Here is a 13,218-nt window from a genome sequence, read left to right on the forward strand (position 1 = left end):
TAGTTCTCAAATTACTAATGACTCTAATCAAACTATATTTTTTTTAAATTTTTTTTTATTGGATTAGAAATCACTATAATATCCATTACAATCAATTTCCTTTAAATATTCCAGTTCTAACCCCCCTCCCTTTCCCCCCCTTTTGTTGACTTCCAACAGTTTTCCAACCCCTTATCCATTTTTCCCCCTACTCATTTCAAACTTATTTTATCTATTAAGCATATACTTTCACTCTCTTCTAAGCTTATCTATTATAACACAGTGCTATCTCTATTCCCTTTCCCACTTAACTTATCAACTAAGTATTCCATTCCTGACGTATATTCATTACTAATAACAATCATTTATCTAATTTTTGTACTCTATATTCTATCTTATTCATTCTAATCTCGTCAATACTACATAACTTTAAATACTTCTATAAACATTGTATACATTCAATGTAAGTCAATCAATTTAACTTGTACTCTATATATTGCTCTTTACTTCCTTCTATCTTATATTCATTCTATAATTTTTCCATTATACAGTTGTCTGCCGGAAATGATCAATCAATTTGACCCATACTCTACATAGTTCTAAGTACCTCTATTAAATTCAATATACATTCGACGTAAATTAAACAATTTAACTTATATTCTGTATGTTACTATGTATTTCTTTCCGCCTTTCTTATATTCATTCTGTTTTAGTTATATAGTTTCTCCATTATACAATTATCTGCCAGAAATAAAATCAGTTAGTTTCTATCCTTATAATTCTTATAATATCACCTCTATTACTTAATACTATATATAGTAATCAAATAAAATAGTTGCTTAGAATTTCTCATTTAACTTTCCTCCCCCCCGGTAAAGTCACTTCCCTCTTCTTTTGTTGTATTTCAGTAATTTTCAAACTGCCACAGTTCTCCTCCCACCTCCCATTTTTTCACCAAATATTGCTTCAACTTTTCCCAATGCATGTTAAACTGTCCTGGATCAAGGTCTCTCAGTTTCCTTGTCATTTTGTCCATTTCCGCCATGTACAGCAATTTGTAAATCCAGTCCTCAATAGTTGGCACTTCTTGTACTTTCCACTTTTGCGCATATAAAAGTCTAGCCACTGCTGTCATGTAAAATAGCAATGTCCTGTATTGTTCTGGAATATCCTCCATTCCCAAGTTCAGTAGCAGGAGTTCTGGGTTCTTATTAACTTGAAATTGTAAAATCTCACTTATCACTCTTATTATTTCCCCCCAGTACTGCCTAGCTACCTCACAGGTCCACCACATGTGGTACAAAGATCCTTCATGCTTTTTACATTTCCAGCATTTATTAGACATGTTCAAATTCCCTAGCGCAATTTTCTTTGGTGTCAAATACCAACGATAAATCATTTTGTAGACGTTCTCTTTAATATTAGTGCATGTCGTGATCTTCAATGTATTTTTCCACAAGTATTCCCATGCCTCCATTGTTATTTCTTTATTAAAGTTTATAGCCCACTTCACCATTTGCACTTTAACTGTCTCATCTTCTGTGTACCATTTTAACAACACTTTATAAGTCTTAGAGATTTCCTTTTTGTCCTCTTGTAGAATTACCTCCTCTAATTCCGAATTCTCCATTCTTACCCCTCCTTTCGCACAGTCCGAGTTATAAAGGTCTCTAATCTGTCTATATTGAAACCAATCGTAACTTGGAGACAACTCATCTTGCGTCTTTATTCTTAGTTTAGAAAATTCTATTCGTGTTATCTCCTTATACGTTAAGCACTGTTGTTCATTATCGACAGTTCTCAGACCTATTACTTCATATCTAATCAAACTATATTGACATTTACTTTTTATTTCATACCCTTTCCATTCCTTGAGCATGTGCAGTCTGATCTTAAGCATGTTTGCTCAGAATTAAGTCTGCATTTGTTCACCTGATTTGCTTCAACAAATAAGACTGCAGCTTTATTCTTTAAATATTCTTCTTGCTTGGTATTTTTACATTTGCACACAAAGGGCTATTGGGAACCTGACTCCTGTCTCAAAGCAAGCATTCTACAACCCCTTACATTTTTATTCCACTCTTCTCCCTAGAGCTTAGAGCAGCACATACAGTTCTCACCTTTTCATTTTACTCTTACAACACCCCTATGAAATAGGTGGAGAGTTAAGTATCTTGAAGTCAATCAGTATGTTTCATGGCCTACTAGCAACTTGAACCAGTTTGCCCCAAGCCTACTGTTACATTACACTGGCCCCTCTGTTCAATGCATATAGGCAGCATGAAAGAGGAGTTGAGCTAGGTTGCATTAAAATGCTATTTAGTTGCAAGCAAACATGCTTTATTATTGCAACCAAATAGCATCCATTCTTAATCCGGATATAAGATTTCATAATGGAAGCTTGATTTAAATTACTGAGATGTAATCTGTAAAGGCAGCAATCCTAAGCAGTTCTACTTATGCCCCACATTATTCAGTGGGCCTTACTCCCAGCTCAACAGCGCCATACTACGCAGAATCACATCCTTCTAGGTCCATCGAAGTACAGGGGCTTAAAAGGATATAACTCTGTTTAGGACTACACTGTAAATCACCTAGATTTGTATCAACCCATAATATATCTCCTGCCTTTCCTAAAAACCATTCCCATCCCAACTCTACTCCTTTTCCCCCAATACATTAATCACACTCAGCACTTAGGCAACTATAATTAATTGGTTAAAAACCGAAGTAGCACCAACAAACTGGGTAACATATATTAGATTTTTTAAAGACTTGTAAAAAAAAAATTATAGATACTACAGATAGCAGGCACCATGCCAGTAGAAGCATTACATACATACATCATCTAAAAACAATATATCTGTTTTTCTTCAAAACTACTGTATTATTCATACGAAAATGTACACAAATTTGAGCAACAAACATGTGATTAACTCTATTCTCTTTTCCTCCTTATATCTCTCATTCAACTTTAGATTTTAGTTTTTAGTGACATCATTAAATAATGCAAAAACATTTGTTATTATACCAACAATACATGTTCTCAGAAACTATTCCACTTACTGCAAGAAGCTGTCTTATCAGCATGTCTGAAGCCTTGTCTGATATGTTGCCTACAAAGACAGTGGTTGTGGGACCACTATTCTCATCATTTTCTTTGTTCTTTAGACCAGGATGCTCCTTTCTAATTCCCATGTGCTTTCCAACCATTGATACTGTGGTTGGAACCAATACCTTAAAAAGACGGGGAAGACTTTAACTAAATTACAATATGGTCACCTAGAAATATACACACAGCTAAATATCAAAGCTACATTAATAAGCTGATCAATAAACAGACGAAGAACAATATATTCAATACCCCAATTCTATAACATGTTTTAAAAAAACACTGCCTCAATCTTATTTAGAAATATGCTTGTTTTAAGGAATTTCCTATTAAATATTTTGCATGAACAGATTTAGTTTACAAGGTTTACTAATTTCAGGTAATTATTTCTTGATCTGATTCATGCAAAAGGAAAACAGCTAGGAAATACCTTTAATTACTAAAATAAATATCAAATGTAAATCAGATTTCTTATATTCAAACATGCTATATCTTTAAATCAACAACTTTTTGTGAATCTAGTACAAACTGGGAACATCAACAAAAGCTATCACTTTTACCTTGATTAGAAGACTGATAAATGAGACTGATCAATGTTTGAGAAAACTTAGATCTAGCGTAGGTGAAACTTTGTCCACTGTTTGCAAACTGTCAGTAAGTTTCCAGATCATCAGGTGCGCCCTCTCCCCACTGACACAAATGCCCACCATCCTTCCCTTGTTTGCTGAATTCATTATATATTGTTTTATCTGCTCCAATGCTAGCTAGGCTTTCCAATTTAACCATGCTCTGTAATAAGTTTGCAAATCCTAGTTGAGAACGATGGTTATTAAGTACATAGAAAGCATCCGTTAAATTGACAGCATTGATGCAAATGTAATGATACAGTGGACAGGAGGTAAGAATCTGTGCTAGAGGGGAGGAAGATATATTCCTGAAGTGCTTCCCAGTTTTCTAACTGATGTATAGATAAAAAGTAGTATATTTGCAGCAAAGCAGAGATAACTGTGCTTACAGTCACCAGTACCTTAACTATACTATACTTACAGTGGGCGCAGGAGCCATAATACTCATTGGCACAGGAATCATTGGAGTCCCTGAGAAAAGAAGTGGTTGTATTAATAGAGCAATGAGGTCCAAATATTAAACTATTTTTCAAAGCAAATACTAGTAAACCGAACAACTGCATAGTAAAGAGCTCCAAGAATGGATTTGCTCCCCATTAAAGTATGGCACAAAAAATTATGTATTTTTCAGATTTTCAGATTGCCTCTCCTCAGGAACAAGGCCCAAAGTGGTTTAAAACACTAAAAACACACTAAATATTACATATTAAAAACTAAAAAAACAAACTAAAAGCAAAAAGTAGATTTAAACATGGAACAATGAACTAAAATGGTTACTAATCAGTATAACAACAGTTTGGACTAACTGACCTGATTCAGATATAACTCACCAGGAGGTACAGGCGGAGGAAAACCTGGGAATTGTGGAGGTGGAATTCCAGGTGGAAGTGTTGGGATACCCATAGGAGGGCGATTCAAGTGAGGTGGAAAAGACATGTTTAGTAGTAACCTAAGAAAAAAATGGAACTCATCAGCTTCAGAACATGTGCTGCTCTATAGTTTATGTACATTTGTACTTTGCACTGTCCCAAAGGCTCAGATTGCACAGCTTATTTAAAACAAAGTTAAGAATAGAAAATTTAGGTAGCTGGTACTAGCCTAGACAAAAGAACTTTCATGCCTCAACTAATCAGATTTGGTTGACTCTTTTCTGGAAGTGGGATTCCTATCTGTAAAGCATCCACAAAGAATATCCCTGAACGATCACCTTCAGCTGCTAGGCCAGGTGGTTTTGTACTCCTTTCCCTCACCCTTTTCAAGCTGCTCATATACCTCAAGGAACTAACACAGAAATAGAATCATAGAGTTGGAAGGGGTCTTACAGACCATCTAGTCCAACCCCCTGCCCAATGCAGGAACAGCCTAAAGCATCCCCAACCCATCACATCCCTAGGCAGCTGCTGAATTACTCTTTAACGTGAAGAAGAATGTTTAGCTGGTACGTTCCCTCCTGTAGTTTAAACTCATTGTTTCAAGCCCTATCTTCTGTTGCCAACAGAAACAGCTCCCTTCCCTCCCTTAACTGACAGCTTTTAAAATACTTAAAGAATCATGTCTCCCCCTTAACCTCCTCCTCTCCAAACTGACCATTTCCAAGTCCCCCAGTATTTCCTCATAGGCTTTTTGAAATGAGGCCTCCAGAACTGCACACAATACTCCACATGGGGTCTGACCAACACAGTATGTTTGTATGTGATTTATAATGCCATCCTCAGGAAAGTTACACCCTTCTAAGCCTACTGAATTCAATTGTGCAGCTCTCCTTAGAATGGCACTATTAACCATTTATATAAATGTTTAGGTTGATACACCCACCTGATCCTGATAGTCCTGATTAAGGATGTGGACTTCCAAAATTATCATTTTAATTCTGTCTCGCAAAGTCAGAAAGGTCATTATTATAATTACTGTTAACATTGCATAAATAGCAGAACACCCCCAATGCCCTTCTTGACATTCCCTTACAAAATGATACTTTTGCAAGCATCTCCTGCCGCCCAGAAGCAGCAAAAGCAGAGAGCGAGGCAGATCCATAATGCATCAGCCTAGAGATCTGCAGCTCAGTCTTCCTATTGAAAATAATGCCCTTTTAAAGTTTAGAGGGCTGATGCACTACAGAGCAGCTATGAACAATGAAAGACTTCCCAACCCAATTCCAGATATTTCCAATATTTATCAGGAGAAAAATAGTGGAACTGTGAAATACTCGAAAAGCCTTTCACAGTACTTGATATTGCCCATCCAATACAGGACATATCATATCCCTTTTAAATCTACAGTGGACTCATTTGGAATAGTGTAGACAGTTCTGAGTACCCTATCTCAAAAAATATATCACGTATCTAAAAAAACTAGGCCTTTCGGTGCAGAAAAAAGATGAGGACACACACATATGGTTTATAAAATCATGGGGTGTGGAAAGTAGATACGGAGAATGTTCTCTCTCTCTCTCTTCTATAACAGGGATACCCAATGAAGTAAATGGGCAATAGATTCAGAATGGACAAAAGGAAAGTACTACTTCACTTAATAATTATATTGGAAAATTTGCTGCTAATCAATGTAGTGATGGCCACTACCCTAGATAGTTTTAAAGTGAGTCTAGATAGATACATGGAGGACAGTTCCCTCAATGGCTATTAGCCAAGATTACTATAAAAGAACCTCTATTCTTTCTGGCCTGTAAACCTCTGAATATTAGTACTAGGATTAAATATAAAGGGAAGGCTTTGGCCTCTGTGCCCTGTTTGCTGGCCTTGTGGAACAACTAGGTAGCCACTCCATGAAACAGGATAGATGGACGATGGGCATGATCCAGCAGGACCCCTCTTACTCCAAAGCAGATCATGGTGCAAGAAACAGTGAATATGTTGGAAAATTAAGACATGGTGCAGTATATTTTTACCTGAAAATATAAGCTAGATATGCCATTTATACACGTAATGTGCAAAAACTAGCAACTTCCTAAAATTCAATACAAAAATGCCATTCTATATCATGAAACGACAAATGGAAGAAGAGCCTGTTTTACTATCCTTTTGAGAGAGAGCATTCTTGGGATTTAAAACCACACAAGTTCTTATCACTAAAATTCTCCTTCAACTCAAAAGTCAAGTAGCTAAGTATTTCAAACATTCAGATGTTAAATAATTCAAAGTTTAGTGGATGGATTTGTCTTCAAGATAAACAAAAACAATGACAATTTTCATATACTAGTATATTCATAATTTAACATGCTGCTACCATATTTAAGCAGGTGAAACCAGTATACCAGGAAGAGTATAAAGGAGAGGTATGCAACCTTTTGGGGCTGGAGGTTGAAAGAAATGCAATGCCTACTGCTAAAGATGTGCTTGCAAACCGGGGGGGGGGGGGAGGAGAGAAGAAATCAGGTCTGTACTTGGCCACTCACATGAGGAGCAAAGCAAGCCCAGTAGCACTGCCAGCCCTTCAAGGGCTCACTTCTGGCCCAGCTAGGGGATCTACAGAGCCAGAAGTGACAGTGGGCAAAACAACCACCCTTTACAGTCTACCAAACTGCCCCCCAGGTGGTGATATTGCAGGACTTGCCCTAGTTACTTGGAACAGGCCCTCTGGCACAGCAAAGTGACCTGGTATGTCACTGTTTGACATATGTGCCAGGGGTGCCCACATGTTCAAACCACAAGAAATTAAAGGTGGGGTTGCAGCACCCCTTGTTCTTGCATCCACCAGCACACCTGGATGTGCAGGATGAGTGTGTGATCAGGAGTAAATTGAGAGCTGAACTAAATGTGACACTAGATGTTCTGTGGGTGATCCCAAACAAACTGCACTTGCAAAGGGTGCAGATTGAGATCATTACCAGGGCAGTGAATCTTCACCTCCACCCACATATTCATGGCCTGAAACAGCCCTGCATAAACTGAAGCAAACATACAGGAACTCTGCATGGCACCTGTGTATTTGTCCATCTTGGCAAATAGTGATGTGGCGACATTTCAGATTAGGAAAATTGTGTGGGAGTAAACCTCCTACCTGTGGTCCTGATCCAGGTAGGGGGCCTGTGCAGCTGCTAATTTGAGAGGAAAAAATTTGGAAGCTTAAGCCACAGAATTCCCAGCATCCCATATAATTTGACTTTCACTTCTACATTAACTGTGCCCTGTTCATAGTAATTCATGCGTTATTTACATTGATTAGACTAATATAATGCATTCTACAAGATGCTGTCTTTGAAGAGTATTCAGAGACTACAATTAGTTCACATTGTAGTGACTAGACTGTTAATTGGGCCAGCATGTGGATCATATGCCAGTTCACATCAACTTAAGTTAGCTGCTGTTTCTTTATGGGTTGAATTTGATGTGCTGGTTCCAGAACAATTAAAGGACCACTTATTTCCATACAAATGTACCTACACATTAAGATCTTCCTCACAGTGCTCCAGTGCTGGAAATTCAGCAAGTGCCTGTGTGAAACAGTTTATCTTAAACAGTAACACCGAGATCATGAAACTCCCTTTGCAGGGAAACTCCTAATTTCCTAAAAACTCTTGGGTACCAAGTTTAGGAGAACTTTTGAGTTTCACCTATTTTCTGCTACTGCTTTTTCTGGCTTTTTGTATTCAAAATTGTTGAATTTGTTACACTTTTTTATTGATGGAAGAGTATTACATTAAACAGTTTAATGTAATACTCTTCCATCAATAAAAAAGTGTAACAATTTCAATTAATATTTAAAATAGTTGCTGATCTCCTTCAATCCTTGAAAACACTAATCAGGATGCTTAAATAGCAGGATTAGAAATGCATATGTGATGAAAGCATATTTTAGGGAGGGGATCTCAGATGATCCGCTAATAAGTTAGGAACCATAGACCTTACCACTATGTTGTATTGGATTCCTGCTAATGTCTTTGTGAACTTGTATCTATTTACCCTACGGCATTGTTCATGGAAATGTTCCTGATATTGACTGCACTAATCTCACACTGTGTAATCCGCCTTGAGTCTCAGTGAGAAAGGCGGACTACAAATGACGTAAATAAATAGTCCTTGGTCTACAGAGCTACTACCATCAGAGATACTACCATATAATATCCATGCTCAAACGAGAAATTTACTGGGTAGCATTCAACAGTTTAATCTCTGAGTTTGATTGATCACACAGTGTTATTGTAAGGATTTAATAAAAAGAATTTAGCACAATCTGTTCTTAACCCTTAGGATAAGGCCTGAAAAAAAATTAAGAGATATATAAATAAATGCAACATATTTCCCAAATGATGGGAATTAATCAAGACAGGTCTATTTTACGTACTATTTTATGAGTCCAAAGGATAAAATTTTGTTAACTGCAACTGCAAGTTTCATGTAGGTAGCATCAAAACAAAATTTGAATTCAGCAGCTCCTCAAAGGCCAATAAAATTTTCTGGAGTCAAAGCTCACTTTGTCAGAAGATGAAGTGAGCTGCGACTCTCAAAAGCTTATATCCTGGAAAATTATGTTGATCTTTAAGTTGCTATTGGACTCAAAGTAAGTGTTGCAAATATGTCAATTTCCCCCAACATTTCCAATTCATTGAGAGTGACATTATACAGGCAATTTCCTTGTTTTCAAGATTTTTGAACATTCTGTTATCACTACTATAATGGCTAATGGTGTTCAACTGAAATGGGGGGGGGGGTAAAATCAAGCCCTTGAGGAGTATCATCAACATTGCTAGGGATGCATTTTAAATTAGTTGATAGGCCAGCAAGGAAGAGTTTGCAGAAGCTTATATGAGCATTAAACACACACTTCACCACAGAAACGAAGAGGATGGGGGATGATGACTCCAGAGATACTCAAGTAATAGTGGCAAAGCTTAACTAAGGCCTGTGCACAGGAAGGGAAAAATGTGTAACATGAACACTTTCCCAATTTCATCAAAGTGGTCTGTTATAGTCCACAATATAAAGTATACAAAAGAAGATGTAGCTGGCAGATTAGAAATTACTTTGTCTTGATCAACTTTTTGGATGTTAGCAAAACATCTAGACAGGAGTGGGCCAAAGAAGAGAAAATACATTTTGCCAAACATTATTGTAAAGGATTTATTAAAAGGAAGTCAGATGGAAAAGAAAAATAAAGGGTGAAGATCAATTCCATCGAACTTTTTCTAAGGTACTGGAGGCAGGGCAACAGAGTTTAAGAAAGAGGATAGTATACACCATGGAAGAAGTAATTGGAAGTCTTGTATATTCCTAGAATATTTTCCACTTGTTGAAATAATAATCTTTAAAATCATATAAAACAATTTTGAAAAGCTTTAGAACATCTACGTTGAGAGGCACAATCAGCATTATAATCCTAAATATTTGCAACCCATAGCACAGAACATCATTAGACAGAACTAATATAAGACACATAGAAATAGTTATGCTTATTAGTAATAATAGTTTAAAGTAGCTCTTCTATATTCCTTTCATTCCATTTTAGATTTTTTTTTTTTGCATCTACAAAATCCCTGTAATGGGACAGTTTTCAATACAGATGCATGGATTTGATTTAATTAATGATATTTTTGTTGAAGCAACAAGAAAAAAAGACTCTACATACAATGCATTTAGAATTTTCCTCTAATTTCTTATTAAAATATTGTCTATGAAATGACTTAAGAGCGACTGGGAACAAAGAGCCCAAAGGCTGTGAATAAGTGGTAATGCTTTGCATGGACACTGACACATGCATAAATTCACAATGCTAATTTACCGTAAGTTCTCTGCAGCTTTTTAGAGTTCACAGTGACTCTCCCAGCATTACTTAGGATGCAAGCCTACTGCAAAGGAAATTCCACAAAAATCAATAGATCGTTTCAAGAAAGTCTTATAGGCATGTTTTTTAAAACAACAGAGAACTTCCACTGAGAATGTGTAGAGAAGTCCCAGAATATCCCATGGCCCTGCTCACATTAAAGAGTGAATAAACTGCTAGCTAAACCAATCATGATGGACATCAACTATAATGCTGCAGTACTTTAACGAAGCTATTTGCGTGTTTTCAGTGCAAGTTCAGAACAAACTCTTTCGGGAAACGATGGAGATGAAACCCATCAGCGATACTTAAGATCGGTTCATTGGGGAAGATTCCGTGATGGGTTTGCTTTCTCATAAACGTGAGGACATATTTTAAAAGACATTACATTTAAGGTGATGGCGCCGCTCGCAGTGCTCGGTCCGTGGTTCACCGAGGCCAGTCAGCTCTTTCTGTTGCTCTGAGGGGCTGAACTTGCCTGCCCCGAACAGCCTTTCGTGCGCCTGAACCGGGAGAGATAGAATCCCCCCGCCCCCAGCAGCGCCTATTCATTCTAAACGGACTGACTGGCCGACCCCAAGGATTTCCCACAAGGCTCCCGCACCGCCGCGCCCTCTCCTCGTCTCTCACACATCCGAGAGGGCTTGCCGCCCCCCGACCCGCCACTGAAAGGGACACGCCGAGCGCACGGGAGAGGAGGGTGGGCAGAAGTCAGTCCTCTCCTAGTGCCTGCCGTCGGTGGCTCCGCTTTCCCCTCGCCCTCCTTCTCCCTCTCCCGCTTCTATCTGAGGGTTTCGGCCCGGGCTACATCCGCCTCTCACCGCAAGCGTTGACCGGGGAAGCAAGGCCTGTCCGTCTCGACGCCTGAGCCCGGCAATGGCAGCTAGGCCGCGAACGCACCGCGCACAAACGCCGCCGTCGCGCTACGCGACTGGTCATGTGGATAACCTCCTCTCAGCGTCTTTCGTCAGACTACCAGGCTGCGTCGCGCAAACCTTACCATAGATTACGGACAGAGCGTCTCCCCATCTGCAGGAGGGAAGGGGAATGTCTAGGCATATACTTTAACTCTACGTGTCTAAGCTTAGGCCTGTGGCACTGATGTAGGAAATACAGTATCGGCTGCGCTTCCATAGAGTGGCGCTTGCCAGACAGGGCGGAAGAACAGCCCCGCCTTCAATTTTGTTGTGGGCTGTCTAAGTCACTGCATGATAGTTTGTGAAGAGACGCCATCTTCAGAGCGGCCTTGGGCTTCTTGGATATTTCTAACTCACCATGGAAACTGACGACAAAGCTTCGTTTGTTTCCATCCCCTTCCCAATGATAATTCATACCGTTCCTTGAAGAAATTAGTTTTAGATAACACATATAGTACAGCTACATGATTTGGAATTGGACCTCTAACTGTAAAGATGGCTACACAGTTCCATGGCTTCATTGCCTTGGTTTTGATTTGGCAACAACTTGGTGTGCCCGTAGCTAGCAAGGCCATGGTGCCGAGATGCTATACAGTCGGCCTGCCTGCCTCCCAGAGCCAACTAGATTTTCATGGTCGTGGATTCTTTGTTCCTGTTCCAGCAGTTATCTCTTACAAGTAGACGACAGATTCACACCCCCGAGTTATATTGTAGAACTCTGAACAAACCTGAGTATTTGCCCTGCCTTCCGTTTTAAAAAGTGCTTGAGAAGAAGAGTCAGACCTTGAAACTAAAAACTAATAACCATCATGCTTCAAAATAAAGAACTAGGTGGGGGGAAAACAACTTCTCAGGATACATTGTTTGATAGAATACAACGTAGGTATTTTGTTTGGCATCCCAGTCTGAAAAGTGAAAATGAATTGCTGTGAGAAGTAATATAAAGATAGACTGTTTATAATTTATTTTCTTACCCCACCTTTCTCCCCAGTGGGGACACAGGATGGCTTATATAATCCTCCTCTATTCCTCTATTTTATTCTTACAGTAACAACCCTGTGAAATCTGTTAGGCTGGCTCAAGATCACCCAGCAGGCTTCTTGGGCAGAATGGGGATTCAAACCTGGTTCTCCAGATTCCAGTCCAATACTCTAACCACTACACAACGTTGGACCCTTTGGTATGCAATATTTATTATCTATAGCAGCTGTGTTATAGTTTCTATCAGCCAATCAAAACACTATTTTAATTTTTTATTGCCACATCTTGAGAAACTTCTAAATTTTGATATAAAGTTCTGTTGTCAAATCTAAACTCACAGTAATTGGAGGAAATATTATGCATCTTTAATAAAATAGTCTGGTAATATCTAATGGGACTGCCTTTTCAGGCTAGGCTGTGAGGCACCCAGATGATTTTAAATACCAACTGAAACCTTTTTATCTACTGAGGTTTTTAATGGACAGACGGTATTTCTTCTTTTACCTGTTTTGACTTAACTTTATGTTGACTGTTGCTGTTTTAATTTTACTTAAAGTGTAATAGCTTTTGAGTTTGGTACAATTTACTATCCTATTTTTCATTGTGATTCGTGTATTTTGCTGTGATCCCCTCAGTGTGCATTTTGATGTAGAAAAGTGGGGGTACAAGTCATTTAGTTTAGACTTCCCATTCTCTATTAATCTAAGCCTGCAATCCTATGAATAAATACTAGGAAGTTTCCTCTTTCCCACTGAATTCAGTGGACTTTATTTATGAATAAACATTCGAACAATTAAGTGTCCAATAATTGGTGGTGGAGAGTGCC

General features: G+C 38.4%; 1 protein-coding gene across 4 annotated transcripts in view; it reads right to left on the reverse strand.

Annotated features, from left to right (window-relative positions):
* Window positions 1-11,432, reverse strand: part of RBM25 (RNA binding motif protein 25) — a 39,554-nt gene extending 28,122 nt beyond the window's left edge. Inside the window, exons 1-5 of one of the 4 annotated variants that reach the window (XM_054970938.1) lie at window positions 11,316-11,432; window positions 10,453-10,519; window positions 4,548-4,666; window positions 4,139-4,188; window positions 3,046-3,216 (exon numbers count right to left, since the gene is read on the reverse strand). In XM_054970938.1, the coding sequence (XP_054826913.1) occupies window positions 3,046-3,216; window positions 4,139-4,188; window positions 4,548-4,653 (327 nt within the window). In that variant the 5' untranslated portion in view covers window positions 4,654-4,666; window positions 10,453-10,519; window positions 11,316-11,432. Of the gene's footprint in view, window positions 1-3,045; window positions 3,217-4,138; window positions 4,189-4,547; window positions 4,667-10,452; window positions 10,520-10,882; window positions 11,038-11,315 lie in introns of those variants that run through there. The other 3 variants (XM_054970937.1, XM_054970936.1, XM_054970939.1) reach the window with 3 other exon arrangements.
* Between the last annotated feature and the right edge of the window lie 1,786 nt (window positions 11,433-13,218).

This window comes from Eublepharis macularius, chromosome 2 (assembly GCF_028583425.1).
Source record: "Eublepharis macularius isolate TG4126 chromosome 2, MPM_Emac_v1.0, whole genome shotgun sequence".
Classification (NCBI taxonomy): domain Eukaryota; kingdom Metazoa; phylum Chordata; class Lepidosauria; order Squamata; family Eublepharidae; genus Eublepharis; species Eublepharis macularius.